This window comes from Acipenser ruthenus, chromosome 28, assembly GCF_902713425.1.
Source record: "Acipenser ruthenus chromosome 28, fAciRut3.2 maternal haplotype, whole genome shotgun sequence".
NCBI lineage: Eukaryota > Metazoa > Chordata > Actinopteri > Acipenseriformes > Acipenseridae > Acipenser > Acipenser ruthenus.
The window spans coordinates 17,654,803-17,680,697 of record NC_081216.1 but is presented as its reverse complement, the minus strand read 5'-3'; the positions used below and the strand labels follow the sequence as shown (position 1 = coordinate 17,680,697).

The following is a 25,895-nucleotide window of genomic DNA, read 5'->3' as shown; positions in this document are numbered from 1 at the left end:
TTCATGCAAGCGATTGCCCATCTACACAGACAGCATGCTCCATGTTCGAGGCGTTTCCTTTGTCTAGATCCTCCACATAGCTCCTATCACTGTAATCCCCACTGAACCCTACCTGGTCGTCCATTGTATTGACCCCATCGGGCCCCAGCAGCTCGATAGCCTGGTTGATCAGGTCGGTCCTCCCACTGTTGAGCATGCGGAAGCCCAGGTCCTGCTGGAACTTGTCCGTCGCTGCCTTGGCGTCGAGACGTCTGAAGGAGGTGAAGCAGCACTCAGGCCTGGGGAGAGAGAGGGGGTGTCGGGTCAGGACATGGGGGGAGAAAGAGGGGGTGTCGGGTGAGGACAGGGGGAGAGATAGAGGGGGGTGTCGGGTCAGGTCAGGACTGGAGGGGAGTTGAGGAAGGAGGGCATGCCACCAAAATAAAAAAAAATTCACATCAAACTAAAGTTCTGAAGGAGGATGTGTTGAAACCCCCCAACCCCCGTTCGTACTTGAGCTGTCGGGGCTCACAGTCCAGCCCGGGAAGCAGCAGCCGCGCGGTCTGCCTGACGTCATCACTGTCCAGCAGGAGGCTGCGCCGGTGCTCTGCGTGCACGAGGGCCACGCGCATCCACTCCATCAGTGGAGGCAGCAGGAGAAAAGGCCTGCGAGGAGAGGGGAGGAAATCAAATAACACAGTGCGGGAGAGAAAGAGAGGGGCTAATTAAATTAGCACTGGGAGGCAAAGTGACTTGCTGGGTTAGGCAACAAATTTGTCTCCGGTTACAAGTGCAATAGTTTTGGGGAACTCAAGTTAACTCTCAGTGGAGAGCAGTCCGCATTACAAAATCACAGCGTAAAGCAGTCTGGGCAGGCAGACTCAAAAGGAAAGGCTTAAGATATTATTATTTATTTTTTTATAACAGTACATAACTGGGGGACCAAATACCATTATTAATTTAACATGGTTTTCACTTTTTTTAAAGATTATTAATAGATACAAGGAACAAAGACAGTAATTCCTGTTAATTATTGGACAGTTAACAGTAAGAATGACCAAGTGCAGCTGTAAACAAGAATGCCTCTACTAAGCATTATCCTCATTATCTGTGGGACAGAGGTGCGTGGGTGCTTGGCAAAAGCAATAACCTCACAAGTTGTGAGTTGACAGGATGATAGTGTCTAAAACAACAGCTGTACTTGGGACCTCAGAACAAGATGTAGCTTCCTTAATGAGCTATCAATGGACCTTTTCATCCTTGATAGATTGCAACTTAAATTTCAGGAGCTGATAATGCAGTTGTCAACATACAACACACTTCTGACAGCCAGTATTTCAAAGTTGTTAGAAATATGCTGGCAGTAACTTTAAAACAAATGTGGCTGTGCTCCCATGGTTTCCTGCAGTACGAGGGACCAAAAGCTCCTGACTGTCCTTTAAACATGGGAATGGAGGCACAATGAAAGCTATCACATATTCTCAGCTTATCTCAAGCTGGTGAACATGTGTGGCAGGAATGAGAGCTGAACAAAAATCCTCTGTCTTCAGAGAGCTACTAACTAACAGTGCACCTTGTCTCACTAATAAGTGAGCAGATCTCCTGTATCTGTAAAAACAAGCACACCTGTCACATGGATGGGAACATTGTGTTGACCTGTCGGAAAGTCTGACACTAGAATAATTAGAGACAATATATTAGACCACCCCCAGTACATGATAAAGGGAATATTTTTGTATTGTTTGTTTTTTCAGTAGGCCACACTGCCTCCCAGTCCACCAGCTTTAACCATACCACATCCCAGTCCACCAGCTCTAACAACTTGACCACAGTGCCTCCCAGTCTCTTAGCGTTAACCACTAGGCCACACAGCTGCCCAGTTCCCTGAGCTCTAACCTCTCTGCCACACTGTTTTCCAAGCCTGGTTAATGGAGAGGCCACAGGTTTCATTTAAGCCTGTTATTAGAATGTAAACAAGTTATCTCTCATAGGAAGTGAATTCCAGTCTTTGCTATCGATTACAGCTTGTCCTCTTACTCCCCCCCCCCCCTCAGTTTTAACAGAGAATGGACTGTTTCGCTAATCAGAGAGGAGTGTTGTTTCCTGGGAAATGGAAGGTGCTGCCAGACTTTCAGAGAAAGCAGAGAGGGGTGGGGGGTGACAGAGACTGTAAAACAATACAGAACAACAACAACAATAATTGCACAGCCTCCCAAAAAAACATCAAAAGAGCCGCCTTTAAATCAGAGCCAGCTCATCTATTTCTGTTTCGGGCTGTTTTTTATTTCCTGTTTATTTGATGTTAACAATGAACATTTTTTAAAAGTCGAATCTAATATTTTAGGCCATCTTTCTGTGCTCTATGATGATTTTGACATTCAATATGCATTCCAGGGAAGCAAAATATGCAAATTATATATGATATGAATTTAAAGAAGACAATTATAATACAAAGGAGTTGTATAAGGAGACTACATTAGCGCCTTGCAGAATGAATGACTTAAAAATGACACAAAAAGAATGCATTCGGAATGCAGGAAAATGAGTCCTACTTGCAAAGGGAATAAGAGCACTACGTAATTAGTCTGTAGACTATCTCATGTCTGTAGAGGTGCAGTAGTCCTGATCTAATCCATGCCTCGCAGCTCCTAGCCCTAAGCATCTGGTTGTGTCACGGCAGGGTACACCCCCGCAGAGCTGCTTCCTTTAACTACCTCCTGATTATTCCCCAGGGGTTAGTAGGCATATTAGCCTTTGCTGTGCCCCAGGCTAGTTCAGTCACTGGGGTTCCTGCTGGTGGTCAGTCTGCAGCAATACTGCCAGACACTGCTATTCACTGTTTCAGGCTCTAAACAGATGGATTTACAGCACAGGGTGACTATAAAATCAGGTAAAAAAAGGTGGCATTAGCCAAAATGTTTGTCTGCTTTTGAGGTAGATAATCCAAGTGTCTGCTCCTGTATTTAACTGCTTTTGAAAGGAGAAGAAACATTTTTTAATTTGTATAAAACTAGAACCAAAAACAACAATATAATTCAGGGGATGTATTCAAATGATCTGTGTGCTGACAGATCTAAATACCAACATATAAAATTTAGGTCCAAAAGTTATGAAAATCAAACATCAAGCAGTGCAGGGGAATCTATTTTATGTATTTCTGTCAGTAAAAATATGAAAAAACTCAGGAAGGTTCATACTGCATATGATGAATTAAAATGATGAGCTATATTGTTTCTGTTTTGATTAGTTTTTTTTTTTTTTGTTTTTTTTTAATTTAGTCGTCGCCAATTTTTTACCCCGGTTTTTCTCCCCAATTTAGCATGCCCAATTATTATCTGTATCCTCGGCTCACCGCTCGCAACCCCCCCGCCGACTCGGGAAACGACGGCTGGAACACACGTCCTCCGAAATGTGCTCCTGCCAAGCCGTCATTTTTCGCACTGCAGATCCACAGCAATGCCACCAGACCTATAGTGCCGGAGGACACAGATCTGGCAGCTCCACTGCAGAACCACAGGCCGCCCTATCGGCCACAGGGGTCGCTGATGTGCGGTGACCCATGGATTCCCCTGCCAACCTAAGCCCTCCCTACCCGGGCAGCGCTCAGCCAATTGTGCGCCGCCCCCTAGGAACTCCCGGTCACGGTTGGCTGTGACATATAGGTCATATAGGGCTATAGGGCACATCCTGCACTCCGCGCGGAATGCCTTTACTGGATGCGCCACTCGGGAGCCCCCTGTTTTGATTAGTTGAATAAGTATTAAGCAAACAGCCTGAGACTGTTTGAAAGACTTTACCAGCTTTTAACAGAAATCTACATTTTAAGGTCATTAAAGAGTAGTGCAAAAGCTTAGACAATCTGGCACTTTTGTTTCTCATAGTTTTACCTCTGAGAATCTGAAGCTACAGAAGACTAGGTCTGTAGGTCTTAAAAAAGTGTGGGTTTGCAATAACAGGACTCTGGTTTCTAAAGAGTTTTTTTGCCAAATATTTGGTCCCTCCCACTGCCGTGTTTCAGTGCGTTGCAATGAACAGTTTCCACATCATTCTAATCAGCCTCTCCGTTTGCAGGGTTTGCTGTACCTCTCTTTGTTGAGGGCCATTCTGGGGGGGTCGAGGTTGGGGTTCTCCATGGACTCCATCTGGGGGCTGCGCAGGAAGTAGTAGAGGGTGTGCAGGGCGTCGGGGGACCAGGACACAGGCTGCTGACGACAGTGTCGAGCCGGGCTCAGGCCAGGTCGCACCGCACTCAGCCTCTGCATGTGGTGCATCGCCCGGGAGACGAGGTCACCTGAGAGACAAGGAGACGCCAAGCGGTTTTAAATAGGGATAGCAAGACAAAAAGTATTTTGGTCAATGTGGCAGGGTGGCTGAGCGGTGATGTCACGGCAGAAGCAGGTACAAAAACTGACACCAGGGACATACTGCAGGTAAAGGCGCTCGCGCCGTTTTTATTTACAAAAACAAAAATATGGTACAACAGCAACATTACCACATACTTTTTTTTTTTTTTTTGATGAACTGAGAAACAGTGTAAAGAAAGACAAATGTATACCAGGGCTGGTTTGATCAGTAGCAGTGATAGCTGCCGTCTGTCGTATTGTAATTTTTGCTTGGGTGCTGGAGGGAAAAAAGTGAAAGAGAGACGATATAAAAGAGGATGCATTCATCAGCAGACACCAAAGAAAGCCCCAGCCGCTTCACCTTGTGTGCGTGAAAGAGGAATTGAAAATGCTTGGCAGCCAGCGAGATCAGTCTAAATGAGGTGGTCAGTCAGGAGGAGGGGGTGGGAGACTTCATTCACACTGAAACCAATTACTTTACAGTTAATTTTTAATCAAATAGCTTAGAATAGCGGAGAGAAGAGAGTCTCTGTGTCTTTTTAAACTCTCTTCACATCAATGGAGGGATTCTAAAGGGCCTCTCTGTGTCCGGTAAAGTCTTCCACGCGGCACTTGAAAGAATTCCTTCACCGGTGCCAGAGCGATGGATCCAATAACCAGCTCTGCTCCCCTCCCCCCGACCCACCTCATTATCGCTGCCAAAAAAACCTTAGGCCTGGAAAGTGAATGAGGGCGCCCATTGACTCACACGTCCTGTGAGGGCTTGCCAGTGCCACAAGCCGGGATAAGAAGGAGGGGTGCTAGGGTAGAAAATAAAGCAGTCTTTTTTTATTCATGAACCTGGTTTATAAACGCTCCCTTGTGCGAGGGCACAAGCGCAGGAGTGTTAAGCCAATCCGAAAGGAAAAGTTCTCCTCTCTCGTGTTATGGGTTGGAAAATAAACAAACCGCTGTGAGCTGCCATAGAGCTGGGATCTGGGGTGGGGGCTGAGTTAATGAGTAAGGGGCGCAGAGCATCTCGTCTCTGGGTTGATTCTAGCTGGTAGTAAGGGGGCGCGGAGCCTCTCGTCTCTGGGTTGATTTTAACTGGTCCCCAAATATCATAAACAGTATTGAAATTTACACCAGTTGATTTTTAGGGACCAAACGTGTCAGCTCTCAGACAATGGGCCCTATTTTCCTGTGTGAGGAAATGATAAGGGTCTCCATGGCATATGTAATAAACTGGTCTTGCATTAAGCACTGTTCATTAGGGATGCAAGTCGGTTATGATTGGTTTTTTTATCAGCTGTTTTAATGTTGAACTGGTTTTCGGTAAAACCAAAATGAAAGTTTAAAACTGAAAACACTGAAAAAAAATGACTGAATTTGTGCAGCCAAGGGAACGGGACATACCATTATTACAGACATCACACAAATAAGCTGAATACAGTGTTACTGCATCACGCATACAAATATATTATACATCTAGACACAATGTAGAATGAATAAAATAACCTATTAAGAGACCTTCAACTTTTGTATTTATTATTTCCTGCGGTCTGTTGTTAGTGGCAAATAATGTTTAAATGATGTCTGAGCAGAAGCACAGCTCATGCAGGTTTTTCGAAATGTATTTAATCAACAAGCGACAGGGATGTATGGGTCTTCTAATTTAAAATGTCATTAAGATTTATGCAAAGTTCTTGTTTATATGCTGGTTAATTATAGCCCTTTGCTATGATACACATTCCATGGATAAGAAGACCCTTACACTTGAATTAAATCAATATGCCGATAGAATGCAGCAACAATGTAATCTAATTTCAATACATTCACAGTAAATGAAGCTACCTTAATAAAAACAAACTGACCTTCTCACAGAAGCATCTAATTTAAAGGATCTTCCAGATATTTACACTAAGACTCCAAGCCGTAGGCTACAAGGCCCCTTTGATTCCAGGTGCTAAGTAAGCATGGTCTTCCTCAAATTAATATCAAGCATCCCTTTTGCTTATTTTGCAGCTTCGTCCAGTTTATTGTTTATCCAGTTTCACAATGGTTTGGGACCTCAACTAACATTTTATTTTCTTCCATTACTTTTGCATTTGACTGTTTTAGTCTATGGATATTACTTAGTAGAAACATGTACTGTACAGACAAATTGCAATAACACTGATATTTTTGTTTAAATCTCTAGGCTTAACAAGTGTAAAAAAATATCAAAGCAGTGGCTTTATATTACAGGGTTTTTTCATTATTGTATTCTGCGCCTGTCTGCCTGTCTGTGTGTCTGTCTGCCTGTCTGTGTGCCCGTCTGTCTGTGCGCAGACTCACTGAGCTCAGAGATGCTGCCCACGCAGGTGGCGAGGAGAGCCTGCTCCAGGGTGCGCAGCTCCAGCTGGGCGTAGGCGTCCTCGCGGCTGTCTGGGCTTGAAGAGCCCTCTGTGTAGGGGCTGAAGTGTGCAGGCAGGGACAGCACTCCTAGAGAGACAAGAACAGCAGCAGGTAAGGGGGAGATCAGGAATTTTATTATACATAATACACAAAAAAAAATGTTAATAGCAATGTTAGACTACATAAAAGTCTTAATTATTCTGAAAAACGTTTCCAACTATATCGAAATGTTTTTCATTTTGTTTAATTGCACCTTTTTACAAGACAATTTCCACTTTTGATTCACCAGTAGCCTTTCCCATTTTGAAGCATCAAGTATTCTCCTGTTGAGATGTTACGCTCTGGGTTTAACCTATATAGCAAAAACAGATAGCCCACTTTGACTGAAGCTATTAGTGACTTAAATGGCAGGCCTTTGCTGTGGATAGTGCTATGGCAAAAGTCAACAACCTGCTTATTAGCAAGTTGAAATAATATTATTACTGTGTCCGACAGCTTGTTGTAAAAGTTTTGTTTGGGTGTATTTATAAAACATTGCACCATGTTATTATTTTGGTTAATAAAACGCAATGCCAGCAGCCAAACCCGAAATGCACCAAATTGTTTAGAGCTGATGTAAGTGAAAGTTCAATGCCACACATACTGAGCTTTCAGCTATCAACAGTAAACAATAATTACAGTCAATCCGCTTTCTACCTCAAAGTGCCCATATTTCACTCAAGTCTTTTGTTATAATTAAGGCTGTAACTCCCTGTGATCGTCAGATAGGCGTTTTGTGGTTCCTAAATGCAGACAAGAATTACGGGAAGCCTCCTTTTTGCTGAACCCTTAATGATGAAATTCACCACCCTTTTCTGTTGAAACCTCAACTAAATATTACTAAATTAGAAAATACGCTTTATGCAGCATCTTTATACACCCTGCTGTGGCTGGTTTTCAAATTAAGTTTTGTTGTTTTGTTTCAGTGTCTGGATTACAATAAGGGCAGAGTATAAAACATTACAAAGCTGATTTGGAAGGGGACTACCTCTGGCATACTACTGGAATATTTCCAGCCACAGTAAATCTCTTTTGTAATGGCTGTACGCCCAGCATATCTCTCAGTGTAAAAGAGGTGTATCACACAGCAACAAAGGCGCCAAATATCTGATACAAAAAGACACCTGAGACAACAGACTGTGTTACTCTTGGACAGTTCAGTCTCCAAACAGTTTGAGAAAGTGTTTCCTGGTGAAATAATTCAAAATGTAAAAGGAGTGGGCTGAGTTTCACAGTCAAGTATTTAGTCTCAAGGGACAATTAGACTCCAGCAAAGCGAAGCTGGCCTGGCCAATCCCAGCCCCCAAGACGTGAGCTACTGTACCCAGGATAATGACAGTCTCTCTGGGAGCAGACTGGCATTTCCTCAGCCATCAACTGATCCGCGGAATACAGTGGCGATTTTCTGTTCATTAGCCTTCTAAGCAGATCTGTGAAGGTTATCCCCAATTAAAGCTCAGCCCTGAAGATATGCCCAAGGTTTTCACAGGGAAGGGAGGAAACACTGCTTCAGGGTTAATCTGATCGGCCTATACCCCAACTGGATAAGCCACAGCTGAATTTTAGACCATTTTACAAACCCAGTCTTGGGTTAGAATACATCACACGTGAAATGAGTTTGCCTCGGCCCCCATATATAAAAAAGGACTTCATAATAAGCCAATGATGTTATTATGATTGTGAAGCCTGGAGTCTTTAACTGGAGACTGAAGTGCACTATTTAACCACAGAAGGTGTTTAGTGAAGTTCTAACTGAATCTAACTCTGTCCACTAAAGAAATGGAGCATTACAAAGCCACATTTCTATCTGCAACTGGGACTGACTTGAAAGCGATTTGAAACCAGACTTGTTCATTTCCATCAGCAGCAGATCAATTAGTTTTGTATCAGCTACAGTTAGGATTGCGGGCTGGCAGAATTTGACCCTACCAACACGCAGTGATGGTAAAAGCTACCTAAGAAAGTGCCCGATGAAAAGAACACAAGAGAGGCTGGCTGAGGGAAATATATGGAAGGATATTCAAAAACACAGACAGTTGATTTTTGACCCAGTTTGATATTGGAACAAGATGAGATTAAGTTACAGAAGCTATCACGGTGCAGACAGAAATGTGGCATAATAGGGGCGCACCAACATTTATTTATTTATTTCTTAGCAGACGCCCTTATCCAGGGCGACTTACAATTGTTACAAGATATCACATTATATTTTACATACAATTACCCATTTATACAATTGTGTTTTTGTTGGAGCAATCTAGGTAAAGTACCTTGCTCAAGGGTACAACAGCAGTGTCCCTCACCGGGGATTGAACCCATGACCCTCCGGTCAAAAGTCCAGAGCCCTAACCACTACTCCACACTGCTGCCCTGGAGTATAACAGTTTAGTTCCTTGAGAAACTTCTCAAATTGGTTAATAAGAGGGCAGGAGAATGGGGTCTCAAACCTTAGGGAGCACAGCGGTCTGGAAATGATAATCAGAAGCCAGGCCTGGTCTCCTTGAAGGGGGATCAGGTTGCTGTGTACAAGCAGGTAGTCCTGGTCTGTAGGGTTGAAGGCCATTAGAAGAGGCATGCAAGGCAAGGAAGATAGACCTCACGCATTGAGGGACTGTGGCAATGTGCCCCGTCCCTGTGTGCATTTGTGTGTTGCGTGTGTGTGTTAATGTTGGTGTATAGTCATTGGTACACGGGATATAAACGGGTCTGAGTTTCACGTGTATTTAAAAAGTGTATATTTGTATTTAGGCACGGGATTGCACATCACGCACGTGCATTTAAAATATAATATGTGAACACGGGGTTTCACGTAATGAATTCACGTGCTGGGATTCAAGTGAATAATTAATTAGTAATTGAATCCCAGCACAAACAGTATAAATAGATGCACGTTTAGTCACTCGTGGGTTGGGTGTTCGAGAGTGGAGAACGGGTGAGAGAGAAGGAGAACGTAAAAGTAGTAAAAGTAGTAAAAATAATATCTAGAAGTGTTTGTACTCACCGTGTTTGTTTGTCTCTCCGTGCACCGTTTGTTAAGTGTTTAGTACGTTTTGTTTGTCTTTTTATTTTGGCGTGTAGTGCCGTGTCCCGTGTTTTTGTCTGTTCAAACCTTTTATTTTCTGTTCTGTTTATTAAATGCTGAGCGCAATCACGCGCTCAGCTCCACCAAAACCCCAAGTCTCTGTCTGTTTACTCCCTGCTTCTGGTCTGACGCCACCCACTCCGGCCGTCTTTGTGACAGGGACGCAAAAGGATATGGAAACTATTTATCCACATTCGAATAGGAGAATTCATGTTTTGGAAGTCTTTCGCAAACATTTTTTTTAGTGTTCTTGTTTTTGCAAATATTCTAAGTTGTTACCGTAAATATGAGTATTTTTGTACCATCAACAGGAATCCATCAGATAGGTACTGCTGCAAATATTGTACTGAAATCAAGCTTAGAAAAAGAAGAATTGGTCTCCACCCTTTTTCTGTAACAGACAGAGTAAAGATAGATCATTGGTGGGCCTTGGTGTAGATCGATTCAGTAATGGAAAGTATCTGAATGATGTCCGTTGGCAGTGCTGGTAGGAATGTGATTGTGTCTCAGGGGGCTGGAGTACGTGTGGAGAGTGCAGTCCTGATGCCCTCCTCAGCACTGCAGGCTTTACTTCCAGCTCAGACACTCTCACCAGCACTATTGAGTGTTTTTATAGTTGAGACATATTTAAATTGATTTTACATACGGTTGAGTGATGAAATACCTCTATTATGAGCACCAAGAAAAATGACCTTAATAGAGAGCCTAATTATTATCACTTAAAGAGGTACTGCTGCATGTACAGCAGCTATTTGTTCTTGCAGTTCTTGCACCAGCTGTCCTACACTTGGACAAGTCTGAACATGTCCCTGCTGCCTTAATTATGAGAAGATGATAGGAGTGCAGTAAGTATTACTAATATTAGTTTTTTATTTTTTTTTTTTTTTACTGAAACCAGTAATTCGACTGGCATGACTCTCTCCATGTAAACGAATCCCGATATTTACCAGAACGCTCAGGCTGGCTCCTTTATCAGCAATGCAGCAAAATGAAAACACACAGCTACAATTAATAACACATTGACTTTGAGAGCTTTCTGATGACGCAGGAATGAGCCTTGAGCCAGGCTTCCTTTAACTGTTACTTCACAGTGCCTTCTACTCCTTTAGCACTTTTGCAATAGTAATAATACTAAAAGAACCACGTATTGATAAACCAACGTTTCAATCAATGCTGTCTTCTTCAAACTGTCTTGAAAGATGTGTTCGAACTGAAGGCGGTAGGTTTTTGTTAAAAGAAGACCACGATATTACCATAGCAGTTGCATACTTCCAGTATGCTTAGTCATAGGCTAACCAAACTGGAGCCACTGCCTTGTTGAATCAAGTAGACAAATAAACAAACACAAAATAGCCCTAGTTAATTAGCTTCACTGAACAGAACCTCCCTCAAAATCCCAGAAGTCTGTTGGAAAAATTATTTTTTTCTTTCTTTCACACAGTCGTTGTAAACAAGATAATTAAAAGCTGCTTTGCTCCACCATCCAGTTCAGTATACACATCTTCTCAATGTAAGTTTAATACTACTGACATTCTTCCTCAGTTAAGACTTCTGTATCTCCTACTTTATCAGGCTGCATATTCTGTTTGTTTAATCTTGCTGAATTACCCTTTTCTGGCTAATTTTTCAGTATTTAAATTTCCCTACACCTAAAATGAGGAGAGGACACCCTTGAATATACTAGGGTCTCATTTTTAAGTATGTTTAGAGGCAAAGAGGAATAAAACCGATGTAATGGAATAAAATCGCCAATTCAGTGGATATATCCTCAGTAGAAACATGCTGGAAAACCACAGAGTACCATACATGAATGCATAAAGAAAACTAAAATACTGTTCATACAGCTCCCCATGACTGCACTCTGACCCAATTCCAGTATGACTAAGAGGGCCTTTAGTGCTGTGAATTAATTAAAAGGCATTCTTTCTGTAGCATATCAGTGTGTACGAGCAGCATTAAGCCAGTTAAAAACTAGATTTTGGTTTTTTTTATTTTAATTTTCCTATGGGCGGGATTTACAAAGCATTTCCTGCAAGGAAAAATAAAATAAAATAAAAAAAGATAAAAAATGCTAGTTCTGTAACACAACCAGGTTGTTTGCTTGCTACATAAAGAAATGTCCAAACCTTAGTAAATCTATCCCAGTGTCTCTGGCATTGAGCTCTAGGTCGTGGCTCTTGAAAGTGGAGGTCTGACGCACTTTGGTGTGCTGAGCAACCACAGCAGTTGATAGAAGCACAGAGAGAGAGAGAGCGAGAGAGCGAGAGAGCGAGCCATCGTCCTCTCCGTTCCAGGCAAGGCTCCTGCCCGCACCTCCTACACCATCTGAAACTACTTTACCAAGGTCAAGAAGCCAGGCAGGGAGATTACACCGCTACAGTTACCTCAAATACATTTTATGTGGCTTTAACTACGTAAGGCTTCGATTATGTGTAGAAAGACATATGAATGTGTTTTAGTGAGCAAACTGGCAGAATCCATTTGACACCGTTGTGTGTACTCCACCCTCATTCCATGCTTGTTTAAAATAAAAGTCGAAACATATTTTTATGCACCTTTTTATTTTTGCTCCTACACTGCTACAGTATTTAAATGAAATTCTGTATAATTATTGCTGGGATAAACGCTCACATCTACACATTCATGTGCTAAATAGCACAGTTTCTGTTTTCATGTTGTTTAATTTATGCATACCTTTAGCATGTAAGCCACTTGATTGTGCATTTTTTATTTAGGTGGGGGTTTGAAATGGTTTTCAGTACAGGGATGGAAATAAGACTCTCATTGCATAGCGGTTTGATTTATTCCCTGTTTTACTAAGGCCCCCCGAGCTTGTTACCTATATACTGGGGCTAATCAAGCTCTTATTAAAACCTGGAATGTGAGAAACTGCTTTACAATATATGTCTTACTTCCATCCCTGCAGTGCCAGTGCTTAAAATTACAATTAGATTAAGTAACTGATGTCATTATGACAAGAAATATCACCTGACTGCATTGCTAAAACTAATCTGAAGTGTGCCTCCAGTGGTGTAAGAGTGCTTTATATGGATGACAGTTTGCTGTGGTGTCGGCTTATGAAGAGTGTGAGCATGAATGAAAAGCTGATGTTCAAGAGGAAAGGAAGCACGCTCATAGTTCAGTTATCATCTACAAGGTCACTGAGTGGCGTGAAGTTAAGATTGCTGACATGTCATCTGGAATACTTCACATTATGAGATTAAAGGCAAATGCTTCTGAATTGTGCCATGCAACCTATTTAGGAACAGAGATTAATTATGTAAAAATAACTTTTCTGCTGTTCGGGTGGCCACTGTGTGTACTTTTCTTAAAAAAAGTGTGCCGATAATCATGTTAAGGGCTGGTAAACTCTCACTATGCTAATCCCTACTCTGTAATCCCTGGAATTCTTTTGACATTCCACAGCTCTAACCCTTCCTACCACCACCCATGTACAATCTCCAGACTTGCCTGTTTAAAGCCAGAGCCACCTGCCTCAGCCTCTTCCACAGGACTCAATGAGGCGCTTGTTTAGACAACAGTTGTGTTGTGAGAAGCCTGGGGTTCATGTGTAAAGATAACACCCAGCAGCCCTGCGTTCCACTGCTGCACACAAGCCAGATACTGCTAACGCCTTCCTGTACAAGCAGGGTATAGGAAGAGTTAGGGTCTCGACCTGACTATAATCTATTACATGAAATATGCAATGATAATATAAGTGCTTCCTCAATTACTACGCTGGCTCGATCACATGCAGTCATGCTCTCCAGCCACGTCATGGAATTCAGAACAGACCTCTGCGGAACAATGTGTAAACCCTGGGAACTAAAACTTACTGGACTCAAGACAGGACAAATAAACCAAGGTTGCTCTAATCAGAAACAGTTTTCTTATAAAATATATCAACAGTAAAGCAGTGAATAAAAAACTCAAAAGTACAGCGAATGTCTGTTTATGGGTTACATGCAATGTTTTTATAAGACACTTAAAAAACATTCAAAGACAGCTCTTGGCTTGGTCACATCCACTTGTGCCAATACTCCTGTACACAGAGGCTTATAGTCCAGAAAGAAAGCTTTCATTCAGTACATTTTTCCTGGTTAAAAATAAACACACAATGATGACAACCAGAAATCCCTACAGACAAACACAAAGCAAAGAGTTTTAAACTGTTATCTCATTGCAAACTGTTATTCCCTAAAGAGGACTACACTAGCGTGCCGCAGAGATGCGTGCAAGTTCTTAATACTACCTATTCATACTGTAGCACTTACCCACTCTTCCCAAAGGTACCTGTGTTTTATATCAATGCACTCTAAAACAACACCGTCTTACTTAACATAAAGGTACATGATTCGTATAATGGCACCCTCTATGGAGGAATCCTGCATCTCACTAATTTATAACCCGCCTCAACCGCCCGCTCAATCAGTCAGAGTGCTCTCCTGTCTCCTTGCACCCCCTCCCCCACCCCCCTTAGTGTCCCAAGGGCCATCCTTTCACTGAATGAGTTTTTTTGTGCTTGCACTTTCCTTCAAACTAACCTTTGCTAAGGCTCACTGATCCTTCTCTGTGCTGCTACCTCCCAGTGCCTGTAATGCCACTCATAAACATTGAACTTGACACGCCAATTTACCAGAGTCTATTAACTGGGCTTTACAGGACGATGAAGGGAGAGGAAGGAAAAAGGGAATGCAGAGTAAGTGCCTCGATCTCCATAATGTGCCTCCCTGAACAGGAAGCCTTTTCCCTGATAACAGTAGTACTGTTCTTGTGACTATTCTTTCAGATAAGATGCAGCTTCTTCACATCTATCTTAAAGCACGTTTTCCAAAACCTCACAAGACTCTCCCCCATGTAGGATGTCTAACGAGTTTAAAGTCTCTCGTATACTGAAGTGCATCATTGCGTTCAAGCAGCTGTCTTTTTATAAATCATTAGACGTATGCACAGATGTTTGCGTATGTGTTCTCCTTGTGGTGTTGCAGACTGTTCCGCACCTTCAAGGACATCTCACGGCAACCTCCGAGTTTGGTTAAAGTAGCTTTTTGGGAAACGGCCAGCTGGAGGAGGTGAGATATAGTTTTGTTTATCTCTAACTGACCAAGAGGGGCAAATATGCAGTCTGTGTGCCCTAGATGACTGAACTTAAAGGGAGCAATCTATGTGCTGCAGTAGGGTTGCTTAGTGGCCCAGAGGATTCACTTAGATACCAGAATGGAAAAAACAGAAAGGACTTTAAAGAAAGTCTGGCATACTGGTTTGAAATCCATCTGCCTCTCCTATACAACTATTTAAAAAAAAAACAGAAACCTTTTTAGCAGGAGCTGTTATTACCATGCCAAAGCCGGCGCAGAGATCCAACTCTCAGAGAAATCTTGCTGGTAAATACATTTCCTACTCGAAGTGGAAAAGGTCAAATTATAGCGGTTTCCAATGCATTTTTTTTTAAAGCAATACCGTTTTAAAAAAAAAGAGGACTCCAACGAGAAACACATTTTTTATTTCCATTTTTACTGGCCAATCAGGGACCATGCATTTTGTTTATTAAACTGAGAACAAAAGCTTTTTTGACAAAATTATTTGTGCTGAAGACTAAATTGGCGGAGAAAAACTGGATTGTAACAATTAGAAGACATAAGAATATGTTATAGCTGTCAAATTAAAATATGCTAATTTAAACCGCAATCAGTAAATGTTTACGTTTAAACTGTACATTTCAGCTTACTCAAGTTAGCGTACATGTTTGCAAAATGGCGTACATGCGTCATCACTACATACATACCAGGATGGAGTATTGAAGATTCCAGCTTGCTTCTTACTATCATCAAGCAGCTTGCAAAGGAAACTCTGAACCTGTATGACCATGCCACTAACCAAACCTGTTACAGAGTGTCCAAACAAGATAAAACTTAAAACTAGGAGGGCTAGTTATATTGTGCACTGCTGTACAAACAGATTCTTTCTGGTCACATTTCTCCAGATGCCTTGTCTCATGGTCCCTTACTTTTGCTCGAGGAATGTTACATCCATGTAAACAGTAGCTGCGGAGGAGTCCTATAGATGTTGATGGTTTTATAGCCAACACGCCTCCAGTGTGAGATCTCTCACCCCCAGTGTGGGGAGGTGGATCGGGAGGCTACCGTAGCTTTCAATTGTTCACCCTTAATCTTAAAAGCTCAGTCATGTGATTTTCCTGTTTTAAACCCAGCATTACTAAATCTTGTTGATTGTTGCTTCACTTAAACGCTCTTTTTATTTTCACCTCAATTTTTCTTCATATACTGTTATCTTCTTTTAATATTATTTAAATATCATTTCAAGTTATGGATGGGTTTCCTAATCCGATAGCAATCAAATATTTACAGAAGAGGAAAAGACATCCAAGCAGTGCATCAAGTGGATACGGTCTAATTCTAAAGACGCTCAGATTAGCAGACAGTCATGGCAGGCAATTCTCTAATTCCTGCAAAGGCGTGCTGAGCTTGTTTGAAAGGTTAAAGTGTCAGAATTTAATAACTGGATAGAATTAAAAGCTTAGATGGGCCTAATTAGAGAGGGAGAAGATGGAACAAAGCTGTCTGTTCTAGACTAGCACAGGAGATACAGAATTTAAAATGGAAAGTGACTTTTTTATATATATATATATATATTACGTAACCAGAATTTAAAATGCATCTAAATGGAATACTCTGAATAATCACTGTACTTCCAGTATGTACTGCTGCAACTGCTAGTCAATCAAAGGAAGAACAGGATCACTCTATATGCAAGAAGAATCTTAAACAGTAAGTGAAATAGGAACATCATTAGGTGTCTGTCTACTTAAGAATTTATGAGTGTTTATGATTGAAGTCAGGTGATTATTTTACATTTATAGATGGATGGACTGACACATAAGCTATTGATGAAGATGCCTTGTCAAAAGCTTATCTACTGAGCTAAGTTTCTTTTGTTTTACTCAGATTTCATGATTGAGTGTTTGAGGTTATGAATGACAGATAGATACAGAGTGCTACTCCTAGCTACTGTATTACTGTTCACCTGGCCTGGTAAAGGATATGCATCAGTGAAAAGCCTATAAAACCCCCAGCCTCCTTCCTAGTGGAACGTGTGTGTGTCACTATTTCAACTAATGATATTCCAAGGCAGACTCAAGCCAGGCCAGACTCCAGAAGCTCTTTCCGAATGCCTGTGTTATTAAACAGGAGGACATGGGGTCTTTGAAGTCTGCAGTAACACAACCTGACTCCTCCCCTGGGAACGATCCCCCCACTGTGAGAAGCAGAGTCTTCAGTCAGCACTGCCGAAGCAGTGACTCACACACACACAGCTCCCAGCTCTCACTCTCCACAGATTAAACACTCTGCTCATCAGCTGGACCCAGCATTGAGTGCATGTCTCCAGCTGGCCTCTGCTGATTGAAATGCACTCCCTGGTTGTGTCTAACCTAACCTCTCCATACCTCTTCTCTTCAGCAGACTGCTGGGCGCTCACTAACTGACACCATCATAGGACTCATTACATAACCCGGACTGAAAATGAATGCGCAAGTGTGTCAGCTTGCTATTGCAAATATGTTTGTTTTGTATTGTTTTGTACCTTTTTGTAAAGGTAACTATGGATTCACTTTTGACTTCTTTTACCCACTTTTGCCAAAGCATGACTGGACAATGTTTGATCCATTCCTGGTTTTACTATGAGTTTAATTAGCAACACCTGAGCTTGTTAACTGCACTGTGGGTAATCGCACATAGTAAAACCCGGAATGGGTGAAACTGCTATTTCCATCCCTGCACTGGACTCCAACTGACAGCAAAACCCACAGCTCCTGATTGTGTTGTAGTATGAATCCATTCAAAACCAGTTACAGTTTCATTGTGGGCTTCCGCACACCAGAAGATGCAACCAAGACCCCTTGTCTTATGCAAAGAACTGATAATGAAGCATGTCTGTTTAAACATAGCTGTTCCAGTTCTTATCAACCCCTCCATAAACCAACATGATTAAAAATATAATCAGTCGGACATCCTTTGGTGTCTGTTTTTTTTTTCTCTCCAAAACAGCCTTATAATAGAAATGCTGTACAGTATTATGCAAATTATACCTATACTACAGTTTCTGGGGTTATTTTGTTGATCATCTTGCTGATGATCTTCAGTATAAATTGGAGCGAGATATGCATCTCAATATAAATAATAATAATAATTTTAAATAGTTCCAATTGATTTAAAAATGTGAATCCTGCAAACCATGTCATTTATTTATGCTCCTCTCTTAGTCCATCCCAGACACATCAGGCATTTTCTATTACAAGCTTCGAATTAAATTAGTGCTGGGTTTAACTTTTCCTAATGGCTGTAGGAATTACAGAGCCCGCAGAATGCCTGTGGACCGGCACGCACATTAGACACATGTTTTAATGGCACAGAGACACAGCAGACAGGAACCACTTGTTCTTATCGCTATAGCTTCTCATGTATTTCAATTAAAGCAGGAGGCAATTTGGTTTCTTAATCAGGCACAAGCAACCCATCCGGAAGCCAACAGAGATCAGGGGCACCAAGCTGGCTTCCTGTCGCTGACCCCATGTGTGTGCCAGCATCGGGATACTGATCACAGAGGGGGCTTTCAGCACAAGAGCAGTGCATGAACCCAGCATAGTCATGTCCCTTCAGAGTGTATATAACTGTACAATGCCAACATGCAGTACATGGAGGCTGCTGTATAAGCTACAGAGTCTGCTTCCTTTACTCAGTACACAAGCATGGAACTAGTTTTCACCACTTCCATAGCAACTCTATATCACCCAGGCTTGCACTGTTGCTTTAAACTGTCTTAAAGCATCTGTACCAATAAATGGAACACTACAAGTATGTACAGAACAACAGATAACTCAGTGACGCTGAGCTTGACCAGTGAAGTATAAAGGATGTAAAACTTGAATTCAACTCTTCATTACAGTACAAATTCAAAAGTCAATTGCAGCAACTTTGATGTAATTATTTTTAAATACTATTTGTCAAAGCCTTTTTTGTGTGTGTTTTTAGCAATTCAATGTATTTCTTGGCATGACAAGTTATACACATATTGCCAACATTATTCAATACATCAAGAAATATTAAAAAGAACAATCCTAGCATGCCAGTGCTCTATAGTACATGTGCAGTACTTAGAATCCTTATCACCTTTTTATGAAGAAACACCCGCGTTTTGCTATGGATTTTGTACAGTACAGAATTAAATGTGACCCTGTTTCTTACGATTTCGCAATGCTTACAAAGTCAGGGCTTCTAATTTAATTTATCTTAATTATTTCCACATTTTAAAGAGATCTCGGAAAAAAAAAAATACTCCAGTCAGCTTAGAGGTTTGACTGTTGGAAAAAAAACTCAACTCAACACAAACGACCAGTTAACCAGTCCGGGCCTGGGTATGCACCTACATTTCCTTATAACTTACTTTCAAATAATACACTAAAACTATTTAATTAGCTATAGTACGGTTGTCTTTTTACAAAGTTGCTTTGTTGAGAGAGTTAAGTGGCTCCTGTTCTGTTGCGGTACTCTTATCTTGCCATACAGTTCTTAACACAGTGCTCCCAGTGTGCAATAAATACATTCTTGAAGCCCATTCTCATCCCCTCCCCCAGCAACAGGTGCTCCCTGTCTTCAGAAGGTCAGCTACAGGTTGGTTCTTTTGAAGAGGGGATTCAAAGGAGAGAGAAGACCCAGGCTGCAGATCAAAAATGCAGCTGTCTGAAATGTGTCACTGTGCTGCCAGTCCCCCTGAACTCACTCAGTGACTCGCTGCCTTTAATCTAGTAGACAGCTCCCTATTTGAATCCTTTACAAAAGTTTACTACTGTAATTTTGCACTTTTCTCATTTTTATCCCATGCATTTACCCTAGTTTACCCTGGTTGGCCATGTTTAGTAATATGCTTTATCATACCTTGCTATTCTTTACAATGTTTGCTTATGCTTACCATGCTTTCACTGTGCATTATTACACGTAGCTGTACTTTTACTATGGGGAACCTTCATAAGGGATGTTTTTATATATAATTAATATACCTTTCCTTTACACTTGTATGCTGTTTATAATTGTCTTATTGCTACACTAACTTTAATCATTTCCCTCATAGCTGCATCTATCTAGATTTCAGCACATATGAAATGCTAACTGTTATTGTTGGTTTCCTCATTCCAGAAAATCTAAATTCACCAACCATAGAAAATGGACAGCTGGGTCTGGTATCGTTGTTTGAATAAAAGACTGTTCTACTGTACAGTAAGTAACTATTCTTAAATTAATTTGATTTACTCTGTAGATACAAAAATATTTTTTCAGAAATCCAGACAGCAGATGCCACTATTCCAACCTCACCGGAGCGGGTCTGTAAAACTGAAACCTCAAAGTTGTTTTTATATCCTACAGAAATGGAAAACTTTCATGTATGACATGATCTTAGTCCTGTGCCAATAGCTGTAAAAATGATTAATCCTTGACATACTTTATACAGGTTAAAAATTACACGAGTTTCAAAATCTGTTTAGCAGAAGATACCTGCTGGCATTTAAACCACCACTAAATTAAAAAAACAAAACAGGGATTTAAAGGTGTAGTGTCCCATAATGGTTTTAAATATATATATATATATATATATATATATATATATATATATATATATATATATATATATACTTACATAACTAAGAGGTTTGTTAGCATATAAATTAGGGATGTGCCGAAACTTGTATTTTCAGAGTAATTAACTTTAAGAAATCTGAAGCTGTTTGGTATTAATTAACTAGAATAAAACATGTTAATTACTCAACAGAAAACAATGTAGTCCCTCGGTCTCCCTTGTTTGCACAATTAGTGAGTTTCAATCAATACCAATCTGGCTGTGTTATTTAATATAGAACCTGTCCTGATCAAAATAACTAAAACATACATATATATATATATATATATATATATATATATATATATATATATATATATAATTTTTTTTTTTTTTTTTACAGTCAATAATTCATTTTATCCTTTTGATATTAAATCTTTTTCTTTCACTTTCTTTAGAAATGCATCATCTCTGCAGTGTATTGTGGGACTGTAATACTGGCCAAGGTGTCATCATCTCTGGTTAAACTCGACAATGAAATAACTATCCCAGTTCCCACAGCGGCAGCGCTTGAGTTAGGTTTAAGGAAAGGTCACGTTTACTTGATGAATCAGTTGCACTTGCTAGTTTTGTAACATATTTTCATTGTAAGGCAGTACAGCAATGTTAGCGCCCTGGATGAGAGGGAAATGTGCTTATCCACGAGTATCTGCACACCCCTATTATAAGCCCATATTGATAAAATATAATATTAGCTGTTTAATAAACAAACATGGAGCGTTCTGTTTTACCAAGTGATCATCAGTGGCAGTGCAGTGTAAGGAAATGCCAAAGCATATTGTGCTTCTAGTGCGGTTTATTGTGTCATCTGCAAATGGTTTAATTAATTTAGATTGTTTAAAAGGTTGGAATTGACCATTTACTAAAAATAGTAAAGGCATCTGTCAGGCATTTTAGTCACGTGCTGACAGATAAGAGTTCATTTCCAGGTTAACACGTCAGTCACAATGCAGCAAGCTGCTCACACCATTATGCTAAACGTCTAAATATATAAAATGAATTAAAATAAAAGATTAAAACACTAAAAGCACCATCCATCACAGTGCTGAGGTAACGATTAGGTGCTGGAAATATATACTGCAATTCATCCCAGGACTGAATAAGTAAATAAATAAATAAACCTGACACCCTCCAGACAACATCAATCACACACTGCTGGGGTGCTGATGTAGTGTAGCCTGGATGTCTTGCTTTCTTGAACTGGAGTGTCCTGTCAAAGAAGATTTTGTAACCTTTTCAAAAGAAGTAACTAACTCAGCCCTCGAGAACTAGTTTAAACACACAATAAAAAAATCGCTAAGTAAAACACTACGTTTTTCATTTACTTCTAGTTTTTATGGATATGCTTTTTCAGAGCATTTCACTGCATTGGGGAATCAAACTGAATTGCATTAAATGCTGATCTGTGGTTATCCACACATTACCCCTAAAAATAACCATAGCATTTTTTTAAATTATTATTTCACCACACATATCCGACTCTGCAAGGCATTGCATTCCAAGTTACTGTGTCCAAAATGCTGCAGTTGACGGCACTATACAGTAAGGTTATGTTATGAATTTCCTAGTCGCTCTCTTTATTTTTTTCTCCCCAATGTGCACTGAAAGGTAACAGTTTTCTCACAGCGAATTATAAATACAAATACAGTATATTACACTACGCTGTGCCTTTTTCAGCTATCGCATAGCCAACAATTAAAAAACCACCAACAGTTACACAAGGTTACAGCGATTACTGCCAAACTGGAGCAGAGAAGGCCAGTTAAAATTTGTACTTGTTTTTGCAGAATAGCAAGCAGTACAAAAGGGCCCCACTGGAAAGCAATGTCACAATCCGGAGCTTATTATCAGGCTCTGTGCCCAAAGAAAAACATCGAGCTGGATAGAAACCAAAAGCCATGCCCTTTCAGTACTTCCTCGGCACCACTGTCATTCTCCCATGAAAACTGTACACCTCGGTGCTTGAGACAATACCGCTGTGGGAAGGACTGTCGTTGCGTCCTCCACATCCTCAAAAGCCCTGCCTGAGGGGAACATTTTTTGGGAAGCTGTGGTATTTGAACAGTCACAAAGGGATCAGATGTTATAGTAGTTTAAAACTGAAGATGACACAGCTTAAAAAACTCTTTCCTCAAGGCACTATGAATAAACGGTTGCCATGGTAGATTTGCAGATTACCAAGCTTTCTCCATTAGCTGCTTTACTATACATGTTTAACCATGGTTGCCTTACCATGTAACTTTGCTATTATTTTACCATGGTGCACTGCAATAAACTGTATTTTCTTCTGTGCAGACAGCAGGTAGGTGACATACTGCTCAATTATCAATCTCATTGGTCACTGGGAGTGGGCAACTGTTTCTCCAACATGACTTCCAGTCCAAAACCCTTTACAACACTCTTTACTTTCAACTGATTCATTCAGGCAAAAGAGCAGCGAGTACTCTCAATAAGAACAGTGAAGATCAACCACAGCTATCGTGACGTGATGACATATTAACACAGTGTGATAATTACATCCGGAACACAAAATTATAAGTAACCTAAAGAAAAATTGCATGTTGGTAATACACGTTTGGTGTGATGATGACATTGAAATTTGCAGCAACAACACACACACACAAAAAAAAGCTACTTATGCAAAGTTTAGCTTTTAGGTGACATATTATAGTATTTATACTGTAGTGAGTCCTTTATTCGTAAAACACTTATTTTAAACATGTTTTTGAACACCAGAAAACGACGCTTGCCGTTTATCCTGCAAATAATGATGCAAAATTTCAAGGAGATTTTAAGATTTTATCTGACATAGTTGATAATCACAACATGAGCACATGAAAAAAGGAAACATTACTAATTAATTCTGTTTTTGAACCTAACCGCTCACCAAGATAAAATATTTAAATATTCAAAATATTAACCCCTGACTCTGTTGGCCACACAAATCAATATCTCGGTTCCAGTAACCAGTTATTATAACCAATTACAGTATCCTGGCTGGAGGCTAAGCATGCTTCCCTCCGTCCAATAAAAACAATAAGTACTTGGGGCTTAAATACTGGAGTACAACTATATAGCAAAAAATAGCAGAAGGGCCAGGTGTAAAAGTGCGATGCTCTTTATTTTTGAAAATGTTCATACACGGAACGATTTGGAAGGCGACTCACACTGTATTATGAAATTTCAGATCCGTGGGATATATCTAGCCACAACATTATTTCACTCATCTGCCAGTGTAAAAGCAGGAAAATATTGAATCTCAAAAAACCTCTAGAACAATTTAAAAGTTAATCATTTAACAGCAGGAAATGTGCAAGAAATGCCAGGGGATTTTATACATTGAGTTTTGGCCACGCACCAACATACAGTAAACTGAGTAGCCCCCTCCAGACGTTAACTGTTGTGTACATTTTGACAAGTGTGTTCAAATTGACAAGGACTCCCGCATAACCAGATATGGAAAGGAAAGGGGAACATAACATGAAGTCAAGTAGACAAACTTTTCAGCTAGCCCTAGTCAAAATACCAGGTGAACAATGTACAGTACAGAGTACAATTCTCCAAACATCCATGAGAGATGTTGATGAAGTTGAAAAAAGTCAAGTAAGCTAAAGAGATTTGTATTAAGCCTCCCTGTGTTGAATAAATAGCACATTACAAGCAGATCATGTCTGGAATTGTTCAATTCAATTCCAGGTGGGACGAGTTCATAGGTGTAACCTTATCCAGGTCTGTAGAGGGGATGCTGGAGGTTTTAATCAGGAAAGTCAGCATGGGATGATTAGTGAGGACCCCTCACTGAAACAAATCTGTTTCTACTTAAAGCTGCAGCCACAGTGATGGTATTGTGAATCACCAGCACAATTTAACATTTTTAATCATTTCCTACAGCTCACAGCAAACCCCTTTATACACCAATGTATGTTTAGAATTTCTGCACCACCATATGTGTGCAAGATGATGTAATAAAGCCAGATGATCCATGCTTTAGAAGAAGATGTCACTACAATCACTTTTAAAGATTTATAGGGACGTTAGCGTCTTCTGATAGTCACCATAATTTAGTGGCAACTAACGTGTAATCACACTCACACATGCATACAGTACAGACCTTGGAATGACTTTGCAGCAAGGCTCTGCAAAATCATTCCAAACTTTCATGCTTCTGGTTTGTGAAGCTCAGAAACTCCAATCTCTCAGCGGGAGGTAGGAAAAAGATCCCCCCGCCCCCCCCCCCGCCAAACCCAAAACCCCTTCCTTGCGGAGCATGCCAGCGTAGTTCCTGCTCGCCTGTTATTTTTGTTCTGGATCAGCAACAGTCACTACGTGTGCCATAAAAAAAGCTACACAACATAAAACCTGATCCTCTGGGTGGGGAGAGGGGATGGAATATCTGAAGTTATGATTTTCAGTCCAGCCAGTAATTAAATACACATTGCAGTAAAGGTATTGTAAGCTGTGGAACATAATTACATTTATTTTAATAGGCTTCCATCTCTGTCCTCTGGTCGTGGTCTCTGTGCTGAACACACATGATAGTAGTGGACTTCAATGTAGTGCATACACTTATGTATGGGTGTGTTCCTATTCTATAATCTCATGTGCTTGTATGTGGGACTGTTTTATCAGAGAGAGGAAAGCTAAAACACATCAGATCAGCTAGGATATATTTGTGAGTTCAGGAGTGAAATTCTACGTGACTCTGAACCTGGATCCGCTTGCTCACAGTTCTCATCTATGGCCACACCCAGCACTGTACCCTCAAACTAATAACTTAAGAACAAAGGCATTCAGGAAACATGAGCCACAGAAGCAGTTCTCAGTTGAAGTTCCAGCTGTAGTCGTCCCCAGAGCTCAGTGTGGGTTGGAGGGGCTCCTTCCCAACCTGTCGGAGAGAAAGCATTAAAATATCACCTGGAGACTGCCAGGGCGGAAGCCAGCAGGTCCTGCTCCCACTCTGAAAGCCTACATTGTTTCACTTGGAGTCCAGTCCCGTCAAATGAAGGGAACTTGAGGATTGGAGGCGCTTAACATTTCCCTGTGTGAATCCCAGGGCAGTCAAGCACAAACAGATTTACCATCTGGGCCGGCACATTTTATATCCACGGTATTCTTTGCATGTGTGTGTGTGTGCATATATATATATATATATATATATATATATATATATATATATATATATATATATATATATATATATATATATCCAAACAGCTAAGTTAGTATAAAGGGATCAGCTGTATAAAGACAGGTCATTCCAGCTCAAGTGGACCACATTCTCGGAGGGGTGTTTCTTCCATTTGTGGTTGATGAGTAGATGGAAAAAGGATACAGGGTGGGTGTTATGTGCGTGCAAAAGAAGAGCTAATGCCCTGTATCATGAGAAT

At 40.7% G+C, this 25,895-nt stretch overlaps 1 protein-coding gene and 1 long non-coding RNA gene across 2 annotated transcripts in view; one reads left to right on the top strand and one right to left on the bottom strand.

The window, feature by feature from the left end:
• LOC117434679 (ankyrin repeat and BTB/POZ domain-containing protein 2-like) overlaps positions 1 to 25,895 on the bottom strand; it is a 42,001-nt gene that overhangs the window by 8,473 nt on the left and 7,633 nt on the right. Inside the window, exons 2-5 of the mRNA XM_059002985.1 lie at positions 6,639 to 6,785; positions 4,063 to 4,270; positions 493 to 645; positions 113 to 278 (exon numbers count right to left, since the gene is read on the bottom strand). Of these exons, the coding sequence (XP_058858968.1) occupies positions 113 to 278; positions 493 to 645; positions 4,063 to 4,270; positions 6,639 to 6,785 (674 nt within the window). The remainder of the gene's footprint in view (positions 1 to 112; positions 279 to 492; positions 646 to 4,062; positions 4,271 to 6,638; positions 6,786 to 25,895) is intronic.
• LOC131701953 (uncharacterized) overlaps positions 6,722 to 25,895 on the top strand; it is a 38,912-nt gene continuing 19,738 nt past the window's right edge. The window contains exons 1-2 of the long non-coding RNA XR_009309185.1: positions 6,722 to 6,809; positions 20,031 to 20,111. This is a non-coding gene — a long non-coding RNA (uncharacterized LOC131701953). The remainder of the gene's footprint in view (positions 6,810 to 20,030; positions 20,112 to 25,895) is intronic.